Raw genomic sequence first — 15,544 nt, 5'->3', positions numbered from 1 at the left:
CATAAAATTATACTATCTTTCTATTAATAAGAGGAAAATAAGACATCTGATCTTTCAGGAGGCCATCAGACACTCTAGCTAACAGTTTATTCCCCATTGAAATAGATAAGGGAGAGATCACACCTTTTTTTGAAGGTACATGAGAAAGTAACTAGGTCAACTACAAAAGATAGGTGTGAAGGTGCCAGGATTGAAATGCATATTTTTTAAATATTTGAGAACTTTAAAAATTCTAAGCACAGCTCTGCTCCAATGAATGGTGAATACTGTCAATAGTTGCCTACTTTTTTTCTACCTGGAAAGAAATCACATTAAGAATTTTTTCTTTGAATTTAAGGGCGAATGTTTGACATCACTTTTACAGTCCTTTGGTGATGTGGGTAAGATGTCTGTGCTGCCTTCATGCATTTGGAGAAAGCATAGTGAGCACAGCTCCTGGAGCTGGCTCTGTTTTATACTCTGGATCTCCTGATAACTTAGTGACTTTGGGCAAGTTACTTAACCTCTCTCTGGAGATGACAGTGGTCTCATTGCATGGGACTGTTATGAGGAGTACATGAGATGGTTTATGTAAAGCACCTAGAACAGTGCCTAGACGTAATAAGTCTTATTAAATGTGGGTTAGGTAGTGTGAGAAATCTGAGCTAATGACAAATTTGAGGAGACAGAAAAGATAGGTGGACAAGGTTAAAAATTCAAATTGATGAATGATTGTGGAATTATAAAGATATGTTGCTCTGATAGAATATTCTGGTAAAAATTAAAATGTATACTGATCTTACAATCTGATATATCTGCACTTGGCCATTAGGAAAACTACAGAAAAAGCCTTTACACAATGAGTAATTTTTTCAAAGGCAGTTGCTAAAGGAACTCAAATTATTGTCTTCCAGTGAAAAATATTATTGTATTTGAAAAATTATGAAGCAAATGACTCTTTATTGATACATAAGCACATGCAATATACAATTGGAATATTATAATGAAGGGTACAAATAGCCTTTGTCAAAAAGGAGATAAATAATTGTTCTGTCACCTTCCCTCAAATATTGTCAAATCTATTTTAGGGTGATCATTGCATAAACTCAGAAAAGACAAAGAGGACAAGAGAATTAAAAATATATGATGCTTTATTGTCAAAAATAGACAAACTTTAATTTCCTTTAACAGGAATATTAACTTAAGAATCTCTATAAGTCACCACTATTTTGTGAGTGTAAAAGACAAGAGAGTCAAAGACAACTGTTAGTAGAAAAAGGACAACAGTTTTACATCCATGCCAGAGACTCCTCGCCCACAGAATTACAGTGACCTTCAGAGCCCTGGACAATAATAGACATGCAAAACAAGCTCGACTTATCCTGGCCCAGTCCTGTAAGATTGGTGTTGTGGTATCTTTCCAAGCATTTGAAGAGTTCAATTTGCTAGAACACTTACTGATTTGAATAGGGAAATTTTAGGGCATTTATGGGAATAGGATCACACCTGCTTTTGAATTACACCAGGATGAAGGCATGGTCTCTACAACCCTGGCCTCAGGTATGTAAAGTGGTGCTAAGGAGACCTGAACAAGCTCCTTATCCAGGACCTACAGCAAGGATGTGAAGGTCTTCCTGGATGAACATTATAATATGTTGGCTATGTTCTCTCATTAACATAAAAAAAGATAAAGATCTAGCTAGTTGAAACAAGAGAAAAATAAGGCCTTTATTGTTCCCTAGGGACAGGTATCCAAGGATGAAGAAAGCTGGGTGTGTGCACTGGTTATCTAGATCATGACTTTCATTCTCTAGTCTGTACTATAAACCAGATACCCATGGTCAAAGGAGACTTTGTAAATAGACCCATCTTAATAATTAAAAGTGGTAGTGTGCAGCTATCTCCTTTGAAGATTCAGGTTAAGGCGAGTTACATTAGTTTTCAGGAAAGGCCAAAGATGAGATGACACTGACATGATGAGATGGTCCATCTGAGATCAAGTGTAAAAGCAGAAAGAAGCTAGATTATCAAGTGAATGAGAAAGGAACTGGAACTCACTTCCCGTCCTTATACACATTCACCATTCACTCAATGGAAAAGTAATCAACTTCATGCAAAAAAATCAGCATTTTCCATTTTTCTAGTTTAAAGGTAAAATTCAATACTTAAGAACTAGAAAAACTGAGCTTATATTGTACCATAAAGTTATTTAAAACAATACTGTGGTTACTGAAATGGTAGCTCAAGCTTTTGCCACCTCTTTGAAACAGAAGAGCGGAGAGGATGCAGAGAGACAGAGAAGTACAAAACTCTGTTCTTACTGTGACATTCCTTACTCACATTTGCGTGGGGTTAAGTTTTAATTAAGCTCACCTACTTAATTCTATCCTCCTGTATAAGAACATGTGAGTAGGGGCAGGAAATGGGTGGTATGAGCTTTTGCAAGTTTTGATGGGCTAAGCATCATTCAGTTAAGATTCTGTGATTGAAAGGATCACTCTGAAAACTTACAGAAAAAAAGCCATATGAAAATCAGACTAGGCAAAGTGGGTTCAGACAGTCTAGTAGCAAGACTACCTGGAAAACTTGTGGAGTCAAATAAACTAAAGTGGATTGCTTCTTTTTTTTCCTTATTCCATTCCATTCCATTTTGTAAAAACTGTGATAAATGTAGACAATGTACTCTCTTGTGGGTCATTTTTTAAAAGTCCCCAGATAAGCCCTTGAGTTGGGGTGGCCATGAATATGAAATAGAAGATGAACTCAGTTTGGGGTTTCCTACCAAGAGCAGGCACGGCAAACTACAATGACTTTAATGGAGCGCTGCGAAGTTTTATTACCCAGTCATAAAAAGGACCCTTTCCAGTGCTTCCCTTTCAGCACTCTTCAATGACTGTTGTACCAATCAAGGAGTAAAGCTTTTTCTTAACAAGTCGGAATCCTGAGCTCAGGATCAGAGTTCGCCTGAGGCCAGAAGAGAAGCGACCTCGACTAAAGAAAAAATCCCTGAAGCTCGTCCATGAGCAGTTCTCCTGCTTAAACACCAGGGTAAGCTCAAAGGTGGGCACCACGCTAGAATCACACACAATCCTATCCAGCTTTTTACATACATTTTCAATTTCCAAGTTCACGTGCATAACGCAGCCCCGCAGGCCGCAGGGCTCGGTGGAGGAAAGCCGCAGGACGTCTTGAGCAATCCTCTGGGTCAGTTTCTCAGGAACAAGGACTTTCGAGCAACCGAGTTTGGTGTGCTTTGATTTGGACAGACAGTTCTCCAGCATTTTAACCAAGCTCTGGCAAGTCGTCTCCTCAAATACCACCTCGTTGAGGTTGGGTTCAGGAACAACATAATCCCAGTAGTCAAAATCTGTGGAAAATGGAAGTTTAAGATTAAAAAAAAAAAAATCCAGGAGCAGAAAAAAACACACTGGGATATAGCAACATTGTTTATTTCTTCTATCTGTTACAGCTACTTGTTCTAATATTTGTTTGGAAGTCAGCTGATCTCACTCTGCTGTTAACTCGCTGGGTAATAAAGCAAATCATTTAACCTGAGACTGAAAGTTCACCTATGAAATAAAGGTTTTGATAAATAAGGTGGGTAGGCTATAACCATTTTTTAAAAAATTTATATGTGTACACACACACACAATCTGACTACGTATCACAAATCTATTTATGGTTATCTTAGAATACTAGTGATTTTCTTTTCTTTCTTGCTCCCTGATTTGCTTATGGGGGTTTTCTTATTTTCTTTTACAGAGACTATGCATTAGTTCTGGAATAAAAATGTTAATATTTTTTCTTGACTAAGGATTATTACCTTCTAACTCTAAGAATACATTCATTTATTATTGTAAAAAACAGATTTTTTGGTATTGTCCTTTAGTGATGAACTTAAAATGAACTTTGATGAGTTATATTAAACATCAATTAAATTTGTGTTTTCTTTGTAAGTCTTTACTGGAATGACCTGTAGATCCCAATTTTAGCTTCAACCTCTTCGATTAAAAATTGCTCAAAGAGAAGACCTCTGAGGTTCACATGGATATTTATAACTGGCTGGGTAGTTTTTTGTAGCCAAACAAAACAAAATACTCCTAGGAAAACAAAATTAGATTTGCTCAAAGGAAAGGAGATAGCTCTGCATTTGGTCACCTACGTTCCAAATTAATCCTACCACTTGGCAGGATGCCTCACCACACACAGTCAACTAAGCAGGCACAGGCAGATGCCCTGTGGGCTCCCCACCCTAAGCATACTGCACTTCATTGGCTACTGCATTTTCCTCTCTCCACATCACGTATAAACTTAGATCATTGCTTTTTTTTAAACTAATTGAAACAAATGCACTCCAAATTATAAGGCTCCATATTTTATCTGCGTTGAAAATAGAGAATTTTAGAGCTTTGGCCTATAAAATTAGATCATCAACCACTTTGCCTTCTAAATGAGGAAGGCCCAAAGATCTTAAGCAATTGGTCTATGCCCACAGCTCCTGAGTGGCAGAGCAGTGTGTTACTTTAGAAACTCCTGTTTAAAACTGCAAATGACAATATGTCCAGCATCACTGCTGTTTTAAAGTTTCCTTTTGGCCTTAAAAAATGAAATAATGGGTATATCCACAAATAGAATACTACTCAGAAACAAAAAGGAACACATACTGATAGAAGCAACAGCGTGGCTCTCAAAATCATTAGGCTGTGGGAAAGGAACCAGATACAAAAGAGTACATATTACATGCTCCATCTGCATGCAGCCCTAGAGGTGAAAGTAATCTATAGGGACAAAAAGCAGATCAATGTTTCCCTGGGGACGGGAGAGGTAGAGTGGGGAATTGATGGCAAAGGGGTACATGGGACTTTGGGGGCAGAAGGTGATGGTAGTGGTTACACAGGTGAATACATTTGTTAAAACACACATAATTGTACACTTAAAATTCACCATAACTTCACAACCATGTAGGGTAGGGACCTGTACAGTTTTTAGCCCCAAAGAGTCTATTAGCCGCAGACTAGATGGATGCAGCCCTTGGGGTTTTATCTTTTGCTTCTTTTGTTTCTCACCATCATGGACAGAAGATGCTAAAAGTTTGGAAAGGAGTCTCTCTCAGATGGATTTTGTGGCACTTCCAACATTCAAGGAGGGGGTCGACACTGCACGCCCGCCAATCCCATCTATCCAGGGGCTGCGACCTTTGGAGGGAAGAGAGGTAGGCGGTTGAGAAACTCACCATTTAGTAGGTTCCCCGGGTGGAAGCCACGGTCCAGCAACTCCGAAATGCTAGCCGGGTTCTTACTGCTCAGACTGCCCGTTGCAACCATGGTCAACGGCTCTGTTTCCCTCGCGGGGCGGAACGGCCTTTCCGGGGCGCTAGAAAAAGGAGGCAAGAAGGACAGATTTGCAAAAGCAAGTAAGACGTGCAGAGGCTCCTAAAATGCCCAGAGTCCCCGGAGCGAACAAGCCGAAGCATTCCTTTTCCAAAGGGGAGGAACCGGCCTCTGCAACTCAGGTTAACAAAACTCCGGGAGCGGAGACGCCTACAGTCACAACCTGAAACTAATTCAAAGTTAGCAAAACTTGGAGCCGGCTTGCCCCGCGGAGCTCACCACTGCGCCCGGAGTACCGGAGCCCCCAGGCCCCGCTCCTCCCACCCAGGCTCACTTGCTGGGAGTTCGCCGGGGCCGACGCGCTCGCTGGCCAAAAAGCTGCGGGTAAACCGAGGCAGGCACCGTCTTCAGGAGGCCCCTCCCTCGGGGGCTTAGGGACCTGCGGACCCAAGCGGCAATCGGCACCCCGCTCGCCCCCAGCCCACCCCGCCCCAGCTCCACTAAGCTGCCTCGCCTCTGGGGCGGCGGGCGTTTTATAGGCCCAGCCTCCTCACCCTGCCCCGGCCCGCCCACCTGCGCCGCCCCGCCCCGGCCCCGGGCCCCGCCTCTCCAGGGTCCGGTTGCAACCCAACCCCGATAGTTCCAGCAACCCTAGGCTAGCCGCTGGGAGTTTAGGCTAAGTTTGCGGTAGGGTTGCCACCTGCTGTTTCCTGGGTGGGCCGTGGGTCCCCGTGAGTGCAATTCCGGGTGCACGACTCGCCCAAAACTGACCGCTCCCCTCCGCCACCAACCAGGATTCTTTGGTGCGACCCCTCCCCTAGCGTGCGCGCACACACTCACACTCCTGATGCCCTTGTTGACTTTCTGTCCCGGGCAGCGGGAAGCTTTCGGCCTTTTGTCTATTACCGTGACCTGAGGCTTTGCTCTGTCAGACTGACCACTTTGCTTAAATCTGTGTAGATGTTCAATGGGCATCATTTCTGCGCTTAGTTCTGGCCTCTCACCGAGTCAACTCTACTCCGCGTCCCGTCCCAGCGTCTCTGTATTCTCCTCTCCCGCACGCGGTCAGCTCTAGCTTGCCTTCCCGCATCCGAGGCTCTCCAGCCTCGGGTCTTCACTGCACCCCCAGCACCCTTCGTACTGCATCATCTATGACTAATGCGTTTTCACCGCGAGAAAGGGTGAGCCTGGTACTCTTCTAATTAGACCTGGCTCCAGAGCGCCGGCAGCTTGAATGAAGGGGAGTTTGCCAAGAAACTAAACAAAACCATTAGTGGGATTTTAGCTGCTTCCACCACCCTCCCGGGCTCTGGGAGCAGTTGTCATTCGCAAAGGCAGCAGTTCCTGGCAAGCCCCGTTAGCGGGAGGAACTTGGTCTTGGGCGGTCTTGAAGGGTCTCGGGGCAATGAAGATACAAGTACAGTGATTTATGTCCTGCTAGGAATATAATCCCTGTGAAGCTTGATGCGCAGTCCTGAACCTGAGCCCACAGAGGGACAGAGGAGCGGCTCAGGGTCAACAGGCTCGCCCAACCCATGTGTGGCAAGAAGCCAAACATTATGTGTTCATCCACGGTGCCTAAGCCACCCTGTTCCCGCTTTGGTGTGCCAGTAGAGGTGATCTGGTCAGAGTGAGCTTTCCCAAAGACGGTGGTGGGTCAGCAGAGGAGAGGAAGGGGATGCCTGGAGGGAGAAGAGTTTCTACAAGCAGGAGGTTCTGGTGTTGGCTCCCAATCCTTTAGGATTCTGTGTACAAGGATCTGTCGGTTAGGGCCTTGAGAAGCAGTTTCAGCGGTCCAGGCTAAAAACTCTTAGTAAGAAAAACAACAACAGAAGGGGTAAGGAAGCTGTGATAAACAGATCAGTGGGAGGACACTGGGAGGCAGAGCAGCAGAAATTAAAAGCAGCTTGACAGTCCATTTTTAACTCAACTCAGGCAGCTGCGCTGCCTGAAGGTCAGGGGAGCCAAAGAAGGAGATGTGATAGGCTAGTCTTTGAAAGCAGATTTCCACCTCTACTTCAACAATAGAAAAGGGGAAAATAAGCCCTTTTAAGCCAATTAAAAAGCAATTTCAGTGGCAAATGTGTTCAGGACCAGTGGATGGTCAGTCGGGTATGGCAGCTGGGGGCGGGGGACAGGCCACAGAGCCTCCTTATTTGGGTGGCAGTGCTAGTGAGACTGCCTCTTACCTGCATCTAAGGAGAGTTATTAGGATTAATATAGTAAGTGATCTGAACCTATACCAGTGAGGGAATTACCCATTTCAATTTCCTTAGGGTATTTAGGCATAACTCATAAACTAAGTACTCCCAAAGGGCCAGAAAGATTATTGTAACTTCTAGAAAGTAGCAGTTTCTCTCGGCTCACCTGAGTAACTGAAATTTTGCAAAGCCCTTGGGGATTTTACTGCAGAAAATAATTTACTTATTATGAAAGACTTTGAATAATATCATTCTCTTTGACTGAATGGGCCTTGCTCTGAGGAATTACAGGGCATAAGTAATGACTAATATAGAAAATGTACCTGGGATAATTAGCGGAGATTGTCCTTTTTTATCTTCTTAAAAGGGTTACAAAATCCTTTCTGTCATTGGTTTGCATCTTTGCAGGGTTAAATAAACAGAGCTGATTTTTCAAAAGGAGCTATAGGACAGAATTAGGAAAAACTAAGTGCCATAATAAACTTGTCAAAAGATGACACACTTGGTCTATTAGAGTTTTTTTTGTTTTGTTTTGTTTTGTTTTGCGGTACGCGGGCCTCTCACTGCTGTGGCCTCTCCCGTTGCGGAGCGCAGGCTCCGGCGCGCAGGCTCAGCGGCCATGGCTCATGGGCCCAGCCGCTCCGCAGCATGTGGGATCTTCCCAGACCGGGGCACGAACCCGTGTCCCCTGCATTGGCAGACGGACTCTCAACCACTGCGCCACCAGGGAAGCCCCTAGAGTTTTTAATGTTGTGGATACAGTTAATTACTTGTAACCGAAAGTTCATCACATTGGTGTACCCCAGGTGTTTATCAGGTGCAGGGATGAAGTATGTTTCATTGCTGTACCCCTCTAAGTATCCTCTCTAATTAATACTGTAAAGATAGTTTGTAAGGCTGCTTACTGGAAATAATAGTTGTATATGAAGGGAAAATCTAATTGATTAAATAATTTTATTGCCTTTCATACACCAATGTACTATAACAAACTACCAAAACCATGAGCAAGGACTTTAACTTAAGCGTGCTTGCTTTTCTATACTATGATTTACTCATCCACCTTCATACAAAAAAGGGGAATAGCAGTAACAAATGGCAACAGTATGTTCATCTGATGTACACACAAATAAGTTCCATGCTCCCTCATGTATAAATATAGTGTTTATAATATCATTGCTTACATAAGTACAAATTCAGAATACCAGGAATTTTGCAAAAAACAAAAGACAGTATGATGCTTTGGTATACTGTTATAAGAAATACTTGTGTCTTCTGCATTTGTGATTTAGAGTGTTGAATATTTATTACATGTTTTGCCAGCCATTTTTCTCTCTTTATCCAGTACGTGCTATTGTTCCTGATCTCTTATTAATACATTTACATTCAGTGCATTGCTTATTTCATTTCATAAACTATGACACCAGAGGAAAAAAATGACTGGGTTTCTTAATCTGTACAGTGGATTCAGGGAGGATTTACAGGATATGGAAGTTGATCTGTACAATATCCAAGGTCCCTTAGCAAGCTTATAGGGTTGTTGTGAGGATTAAAAGAGAAACCCTTATAATCAATGCTAAATATTACCTCTTTTTTAATAAACAAATCTGAGATCTTTGAGTGCACACTGTCTTTGGCTTTCCTTGGTTGTGCGAAATTTGTAAATCTAATACTCATGTGAGTCTTAGAACAGGGCCTGGTACCTAGCAAGTACTTAATGAGTGATAATTGTTCTGGTATTGTAGTTTTCTGGTTCAATGAAAGCTAGAGGGGCTACATGGAGTTAGAGAAGTATTGCTAAAGTAGAACACAATTTATGGTCTTTCCTGTTTGCAGGAAATCTGGAAACTATTTGCCACTGGTTAGGAAAGACGTTTTTATTAGAATATGCATAAGTGTGTTGGGAGCAGGAAGGAGAGCTCCCAATTATATGTAAGAAAATAGTGTGGGTAAAAAGTTATCTTGGTTAATCTTTGTTAATCTAGAAAATGATTTTCTGGAAAAAAGTAAAATTTACAGACATGTAAAATCATTGACTGTAGAACCACCCAATTGTGTCAAGATAGGTATGACATTCTGGATGAGATACTTCATCATTATTTTTATTTGTCTTTGAAGATGTTCCACCCAATACAATTTCCATTTAGTTATTAAGTATGCAATACGAGTTATTCTATGGAATGTTAAGGGATTTTCCATTACATAAAGAACGTGGAGACTTATTTAGTATAAGACCAAAAAAAGTCCAGTATAAAATAATATGTAATATCTGCTGCTGGCTAAAAACTGAGAGAATTTTCCAGTAGCAGAAGGCATTGCCTCTCTAAATTCAAGCAGAGAAATGGTTACCATGGTGACTTATCTCTTAAAATAGTTGTATGATGTTTTCTCTTTATAAACAATGCTATGTGTTATCTCCTTTTAAATGAAGAAAGCTGATAAGTGTAAATGCACACAGTCTGCTTTTCCTTAATCACGCAAAGGTTTCTAATTCAGGTGCCTGCATAAGAGAGTGTCAGCCAAGAACGTGGAGTAGGCCCTTAACATTTTTCTAGGGATCCATTTTGCAAGCCCCAAATTTGAGAATACCATAATGACACACCATTTCTCTGGAATTCTTATGTGCATGAAGATAAGAGGAAAATAAAGCTATGTGTTCATATAGGTGCTGCTCCTTCATTGTTCCCCTTCCTGTGGCAGCCTGGTGTCTTATTCTGGTGGAGGAGCTTTGCACAGCTTTTGTCATTCACACTTGTGTCCCAGAAAAATTACAGCTTGCTTCACGACATAAATTTGTGGGGTGGTGCCAGAAGAGAATTAAATCCAAGCATGCCCACTGTGGACTAGATGGGGGATTCTGCAGCGTAGTCTTTAGAATGGGTCTGATCCCCATTCTGCAGATGTCAAGCATATTAAGATTGAAAAGCTTGACAAAGTCACAGAGAGATTCCATTTTTTAATCTTTATGGGGTAGTAGTGAGATCTGTGGACTGTGGAGCCTAGGTGCATACCCCAGCGATGACACGAACTAGCTGTATAGACTTTGATAAGGTCCTTAATATCTCTGTGAATCCATTTCTGTCTTTAAAATGGGAATTGTAATAACTTTACCTTTTGAAGATCTTTTTGGGGGATTAAATGAGTTAGTACACAATGTACTCAATAAATATCAGCCGTGATTATAATGGTGAATTTTGCTCTGACTTTTTTTTTTTTTTTTGGAATGATTATAAAGGATTTTATTTTTGCTCTGATTTTGAAAAATCCCAACGCCCTGGTGATAGTGTTATGAAAAAGTAGCATGGGGAGCGTTACGTGCATTCAAGGTGTGTATAAAAGTGTATCTTTGGTACACATTCATTCATTGGTTAGTTGACATCAGAAGTATTTATTGAATATTAATTATCTGCTAGGCGTGGGAAATGCATCAGAGTCTCTGTACCCAGAGAGTTTGTAGTTTAGAAAGAAACGTAGACAAATAAATACAAGGTTACAATTAGTAAGCTAAGTTAGGGGAGCTACATGGTGCTATGGTGGCACAATGATATAAGCACTAATACATTCTGAAGGAGGATTTACAGCCTTGCTACTCACGGTGTTTCAAGGACCAGTAGCATGAACATCATTTAGGAGATTGTAAGAAATTCAGAACTTCAGTCCTCAATCCAACTGAAACAGAATCTGCTTTTTAAAAAGATTCCTAGGTGATTCAAGGGGGAAAGTGGGGGTGGGAGGAATTGGGAGATTGGGATTGACATATATACACTATTGATACTATGTATAAAATAGATAACTAATGACAACATACTGTATAGCACAGGAACTCTACTTAATGCACTGTGGTGACCTAAATAGGAAGGAAATCCAAAAAAGAGGAGATAAGAAAACCATAATTCAAAAAACACATTCACCCCAGTGTTCATAGCAGCACTATTTACAATAGCCAGGACATGGAAGCAACCTATATGTCCAACAAAAGAGGAATGGGTAAAGAAGATGTGGTACATATATACAATGGAATATTACTCAGCCATAAAAAGGAACGAAATTGGGTCATGTGTAGAGATGTGGATGGTCCTAGAGGGTGTCATACAGAGTGAAGTAAATCAGAAAGAGAAAAGCAAATATAGTAGAGTAACACATATATGTGGAATCTAGAAAAATGGTATAGATGACCTTATTTGCAAAGCAGAAATAGAGACACAGATATAGAGAATAAATGTATGGATACCAAGGGGGAAAAGGGTGAAGTGGGAGGAATTAGGAGACTGGGATTGACAGATATACATTATTGATACTACATATAAAATGGAAAACTGATGGGAACATGCTGTATAGCACAGGGAACTCTACCTAATGCACTGTGGTAGCCTAGGTGGGAAGGGAGTCCAAAAGGGAGGGGATATCTGTGTATATGGCTGATTCATTTTGTTGTACAGTGAAGGCTAACACAACATTGTAAAGCAACCATACTCCAATAAAAATTAATTTAAAAAAAGAGGGGATATATGTATATGTATAGATGATTCATTTTGCTGTACAGTAGAAACTAACACAACATTGTAAAGCAACTATACCCCAATAAAAATTAATTTAAAAAAGTAAAAAAAAAAAAGATCCCTAGGTGATTCATATTGTATGAGAAGCCCTGCTTTTAATTAAAGAGAATAAACAAAGCAATAAGACCATTTAGGCATTTGTAAAACCTTTTCTGGGCCAATTAATAAAAAATATTTATTGAGTTCCTACTATATATAGGGCCTAGTCTTGATGAAAGCTGGTTCCCAGCTGGGCAAGTGTCTGTGGATTCTCCATAGCTCCCATCAGCCATCATGGCCTTGGGCTTGGCTCATAAAACCATGCAGAGCTATGTGAAAACAGTCTGGCTTCCTGAGAAGACTATTATAGAAAAATAAAATCGTGTTTAATAAACTTGAGACACTATCAAACTGTAAGTTGTTTTTAACCTTGATGAAATGGAAGCCAGTTAATGTAACATAAAGAATGGGCTTACATTGCAAAATGTATTTAAAATGATTGGTCTGTGGAATGTTGTATTTGGAAACAAAAAATTTGGAAGGAAGGAAGTAGTACAGAAAGATATATGTCTTATTACTTCCGAATGTACTGGAGAGGATAAATACAATTATGCAAGAAGTCATCTCTTGTTCTATAATCATATCATAAAATATATTTTAAAACATTGACTTGGCTTTCTGAAATATCGTGCTGTGATTGAGAACTATTTTAATAAGTGATATATAGTAATAGAGGCTCCAAATCATAAATTGCTGAAGCAGCCTTTCAGGAGATGTCAATATAGCTGTATACACACTGAAGTGCATTCAGTTGTGTGACATTACTGATGCATCGTATCAAGTTGAGCAACAAATGGCACTTAGCAAATTATTTATAGCAATACATAATTACCTTGGAAGTAGGTTTAGATGTCCATATGCTAAAGGCAAAACAGTGCTTACCTCCGTATACAGAGTGGAGAAGAATACCTAAATGATTTGACTAAAGGCTGTGACTCAATCAGACTAGCCTTCAAATTCTGGCTCTGCCCCAAGTAGGCATCGTGAATTTAACTTAAATCCTTTGAATCTCAGCTTCCTCACCTGTAGTATAGAAGATTCAATGAAACAACGTATGTTAAGTTTCTGGCAACACAACTTGTATATATGAAGAGCTCAGTCAAAGGTGGCCATTTTAAACACACATGGTTTATACAAGTTTGTTCATCTAAATGCACATTCTATTGCAGTAAATAATTTGTCACGTGCTGTGTTGGGTTTTTCAGGATGTAGATTTTACTTTGCACGTAGTGGATAATAAAGAGTACACTAGCTAGAGAATAAGGAGACCTGCCCCACATACAGCTTTTACACTGCCTTGGTCTCTGACTTGGGGACAGGATGAGTCAGCAGAATCTCCTGGAAGTATTGAGAAACTAAAAAGACATTCACCCAGGCTGGAGGAGGAGAGACTTATCTATGGATTTCAGAGCAACAGAAACTAAGGTCTGGTTTTTTGGCAGTGTCTAGGAGGTAGCAAGACGAAGGTGGGAAAGATTAAGATTAAATTCTCAGAGGAGGGACTTCTGAAGCCAAGGACAAATGTGCAAAGTATAGTTTTGAAAGATCTTGATCATCCTTGTCAGGGCTCGTAGAGGTTTGGGTACCCACCAATAAAGTATGAGAGTTCCTGTTTCCTCATAGTCTCTCCAACATTTGTTCATTCATTTCATAACTATTTTAAGCATTTAGTATGCCTTTTTATACAGTTTTAACACGCTCTGGAAACCTATTGGCTAGGAGTTGTAATATCTCTCATTCAAGGTAGGAAAGATATTATCCTAATTTTGAAACGGGAGAAACTGTAAATGGAAAGTATTAATCATAATTCTCAGGAAAAACTAGAGGCATATCATAGTTTTCCTGATTCCCACTTCCGGAAAAAGCATTGGGGCTATATCTACAATGATTATTATAACTTCACTAATTGATCAGTTCACTCAACAAAAGTATTATTTTTTTTTCCACAACTCTATTTGTATTAAATTGTCAATCAGATGTTTTTTGGTTATGTGAGGACATTGCTGTGTTTATTGAGGCCAAAGGCCCTTTATTTCTCTTAAGGAGAGAATCTGCATCAGAGAAGAGAAAAACATCTTTTTAAACATAAAACTTACAAATCACCTGTAACTTTACTTTAATGTTCAAATAATTCAATAAAATTTCCCTTTTAACCACTGCAAAGTCATAACTTTATTACAGCTCATAGCAGAATATTCAGTTAAATACAATTCAGTACATCAGATGTCTGTGGATGTTACTATTAAGTACAGAAGAGAACACAGGTTCAAGTGCAGCTTTGAGAAGGTTCTAGGTCTGCTTGTCTAATTTGATAGCCACTGCACATATGTTGCTGTCGAGCACTTTAAAATGTGACTAGTCCAAAGGGAGACGTATAAAATACACATCAGATTTCAAAGACTTAATAGAATGTAAAGAATGCAAAACATCTCGTTAATAATTATATTGGTTACATGTTGAAATGGTAAGATTTTGATATATTGGGTTAAAGAAAATATAGTACTAAAATTAATTTCACCTACTTCTTCCTAGAATTTTTTTAACATGGCTACTAGAAAATTTAAAATGTTGTATGTGGCTTGCCGTCTTGGCTCACCTTAAGTAATATAGGATGATGCTGTTCTAAATCTTTGTCACTTCACCTTAAAAAAGGAAGCCTAGTAGCTTCTTTGCCTATAAATGAGGCTTTGAAAATTCTTTTTTAAATTGAAGTATAGTTGATTTACAATATTGTGTTAGTTTCAGGTGTACAGCAAAGTGATTCGGTTATACATATGTTTATGTTTTTATTCTTTTTTTTGAGGGTTTGAAAATTCTTAAAAGTGTACTAAGTAAATGGTAACTATTAATTTTGGGGGTCAGGTTTATTGAGGTATACTTTAAATACATTAAGATCCACACTTTTTAGTGTAGAGTTCTTTGAATTTTAAACAGCTCTTACAGTCATGTAACTGCTATTACCACCACAGTCAACACACACAGCAGTTACAGCACCACAGAATATTACCTTGTGCGTATTTGTAATCAGCCTCTTCCCCTAGCCCCAGCCCTAGGCGAACATGTTATACAAAAGGGGTCACACAGTCTGTAGACTTTTGAGTCTTGTTTCTTTCACTTAGCATAATGCATTTGAGATTCATCCAAGTTGTTGTATTGGTAGTTCTTTCCTTTCCATTTCTGAGTACTATCCTATAGCATAGATGTACCATACTTTGTCTACCCAATTGCCAGGTGAAGAACATTTGGGTTGTTTCCAGTTTTTGATGATTATGAATAAACCCAGTGTGTATATTTGCTTTACCGATTTGTGTATGAACATACATTCATACACAGATGGATAAGTACCAAGAGAATGGAATTGCTGAGCCATATGGTAACTGTTTGTTTAATTTTATAAGAAGTTGCCAAAGTGTTTCCCCAAATGGTTCCATTGTGCATT

The 15,544-nt window shown here is 39.9% G+C and overlaps 1 protein-coding gene and 1 long non-coding RNA gene across 3 annotated transcripts in view; one reads left to right on the top strand and one right to left on the bottom strand.

The window, feature by feature from the left end:
- The window catches only part of LOC141278714 (uncharacterized), a 76,908-nt gene that overhangs the window by 23,441 nt on the left and 37,923 nt on the right, over positions 1-15,544 (top strand). The gene's annotated exons all lie outside the window — the stretch shown is intronic.
- Positions 1,113-5,832, bottom strand: DDIT4L (DNA damage inducible transcript 4 like). Of its 2 annotated transcripts, none has more exons than XM_073805568.1 (3): positions 5,589-5,832; positions 5,213-5,352; positions 1,113-3,346 (listed from the first exon to the last, which is right to left on the bottom strand). In XM_073805568.1, the coding sequence occupies exons 2-3, from the start codon at positions 5,301-5,303 to the stop codon at positions 2,856-2,858; spliced, it is 582 nt and encodes a 193-aa protein (XP_073661669.1). In that variant the 5' UTR covers positions 5,304-5,352; positions 5,589-5,832; the 3' UTR covers positions 1,113-2,855. The 2 variants fall into 2 exon arrangements, with proteins under 2 accessions (XP_073661669.1, XP_004325066.1); XM_004325018.2 differs by having other exon boundaries at positions 5,644-5,832.

The sequence above is a fragment of the Tursiops truncatus genome, chromosome 5, assembly GCF_011762595.2.
Source record: "Tursiops truncatus isolate mTurTru1 chromosome 5, mTurTru1.mat.Y, whole genome shotgun sequence".
In the NCBI taxonomy this organism is placed as follows: Eukaryota; Metazoa; Chordata; class Mammalia; order Artiodactyla; family Delphinidae; genus Tursiops; species Tursiops truncatus.
Note: the sequence above shows the minus strand (reverse complement) of the source record. Positions and strands in the feature narration are given on the sequence as shown.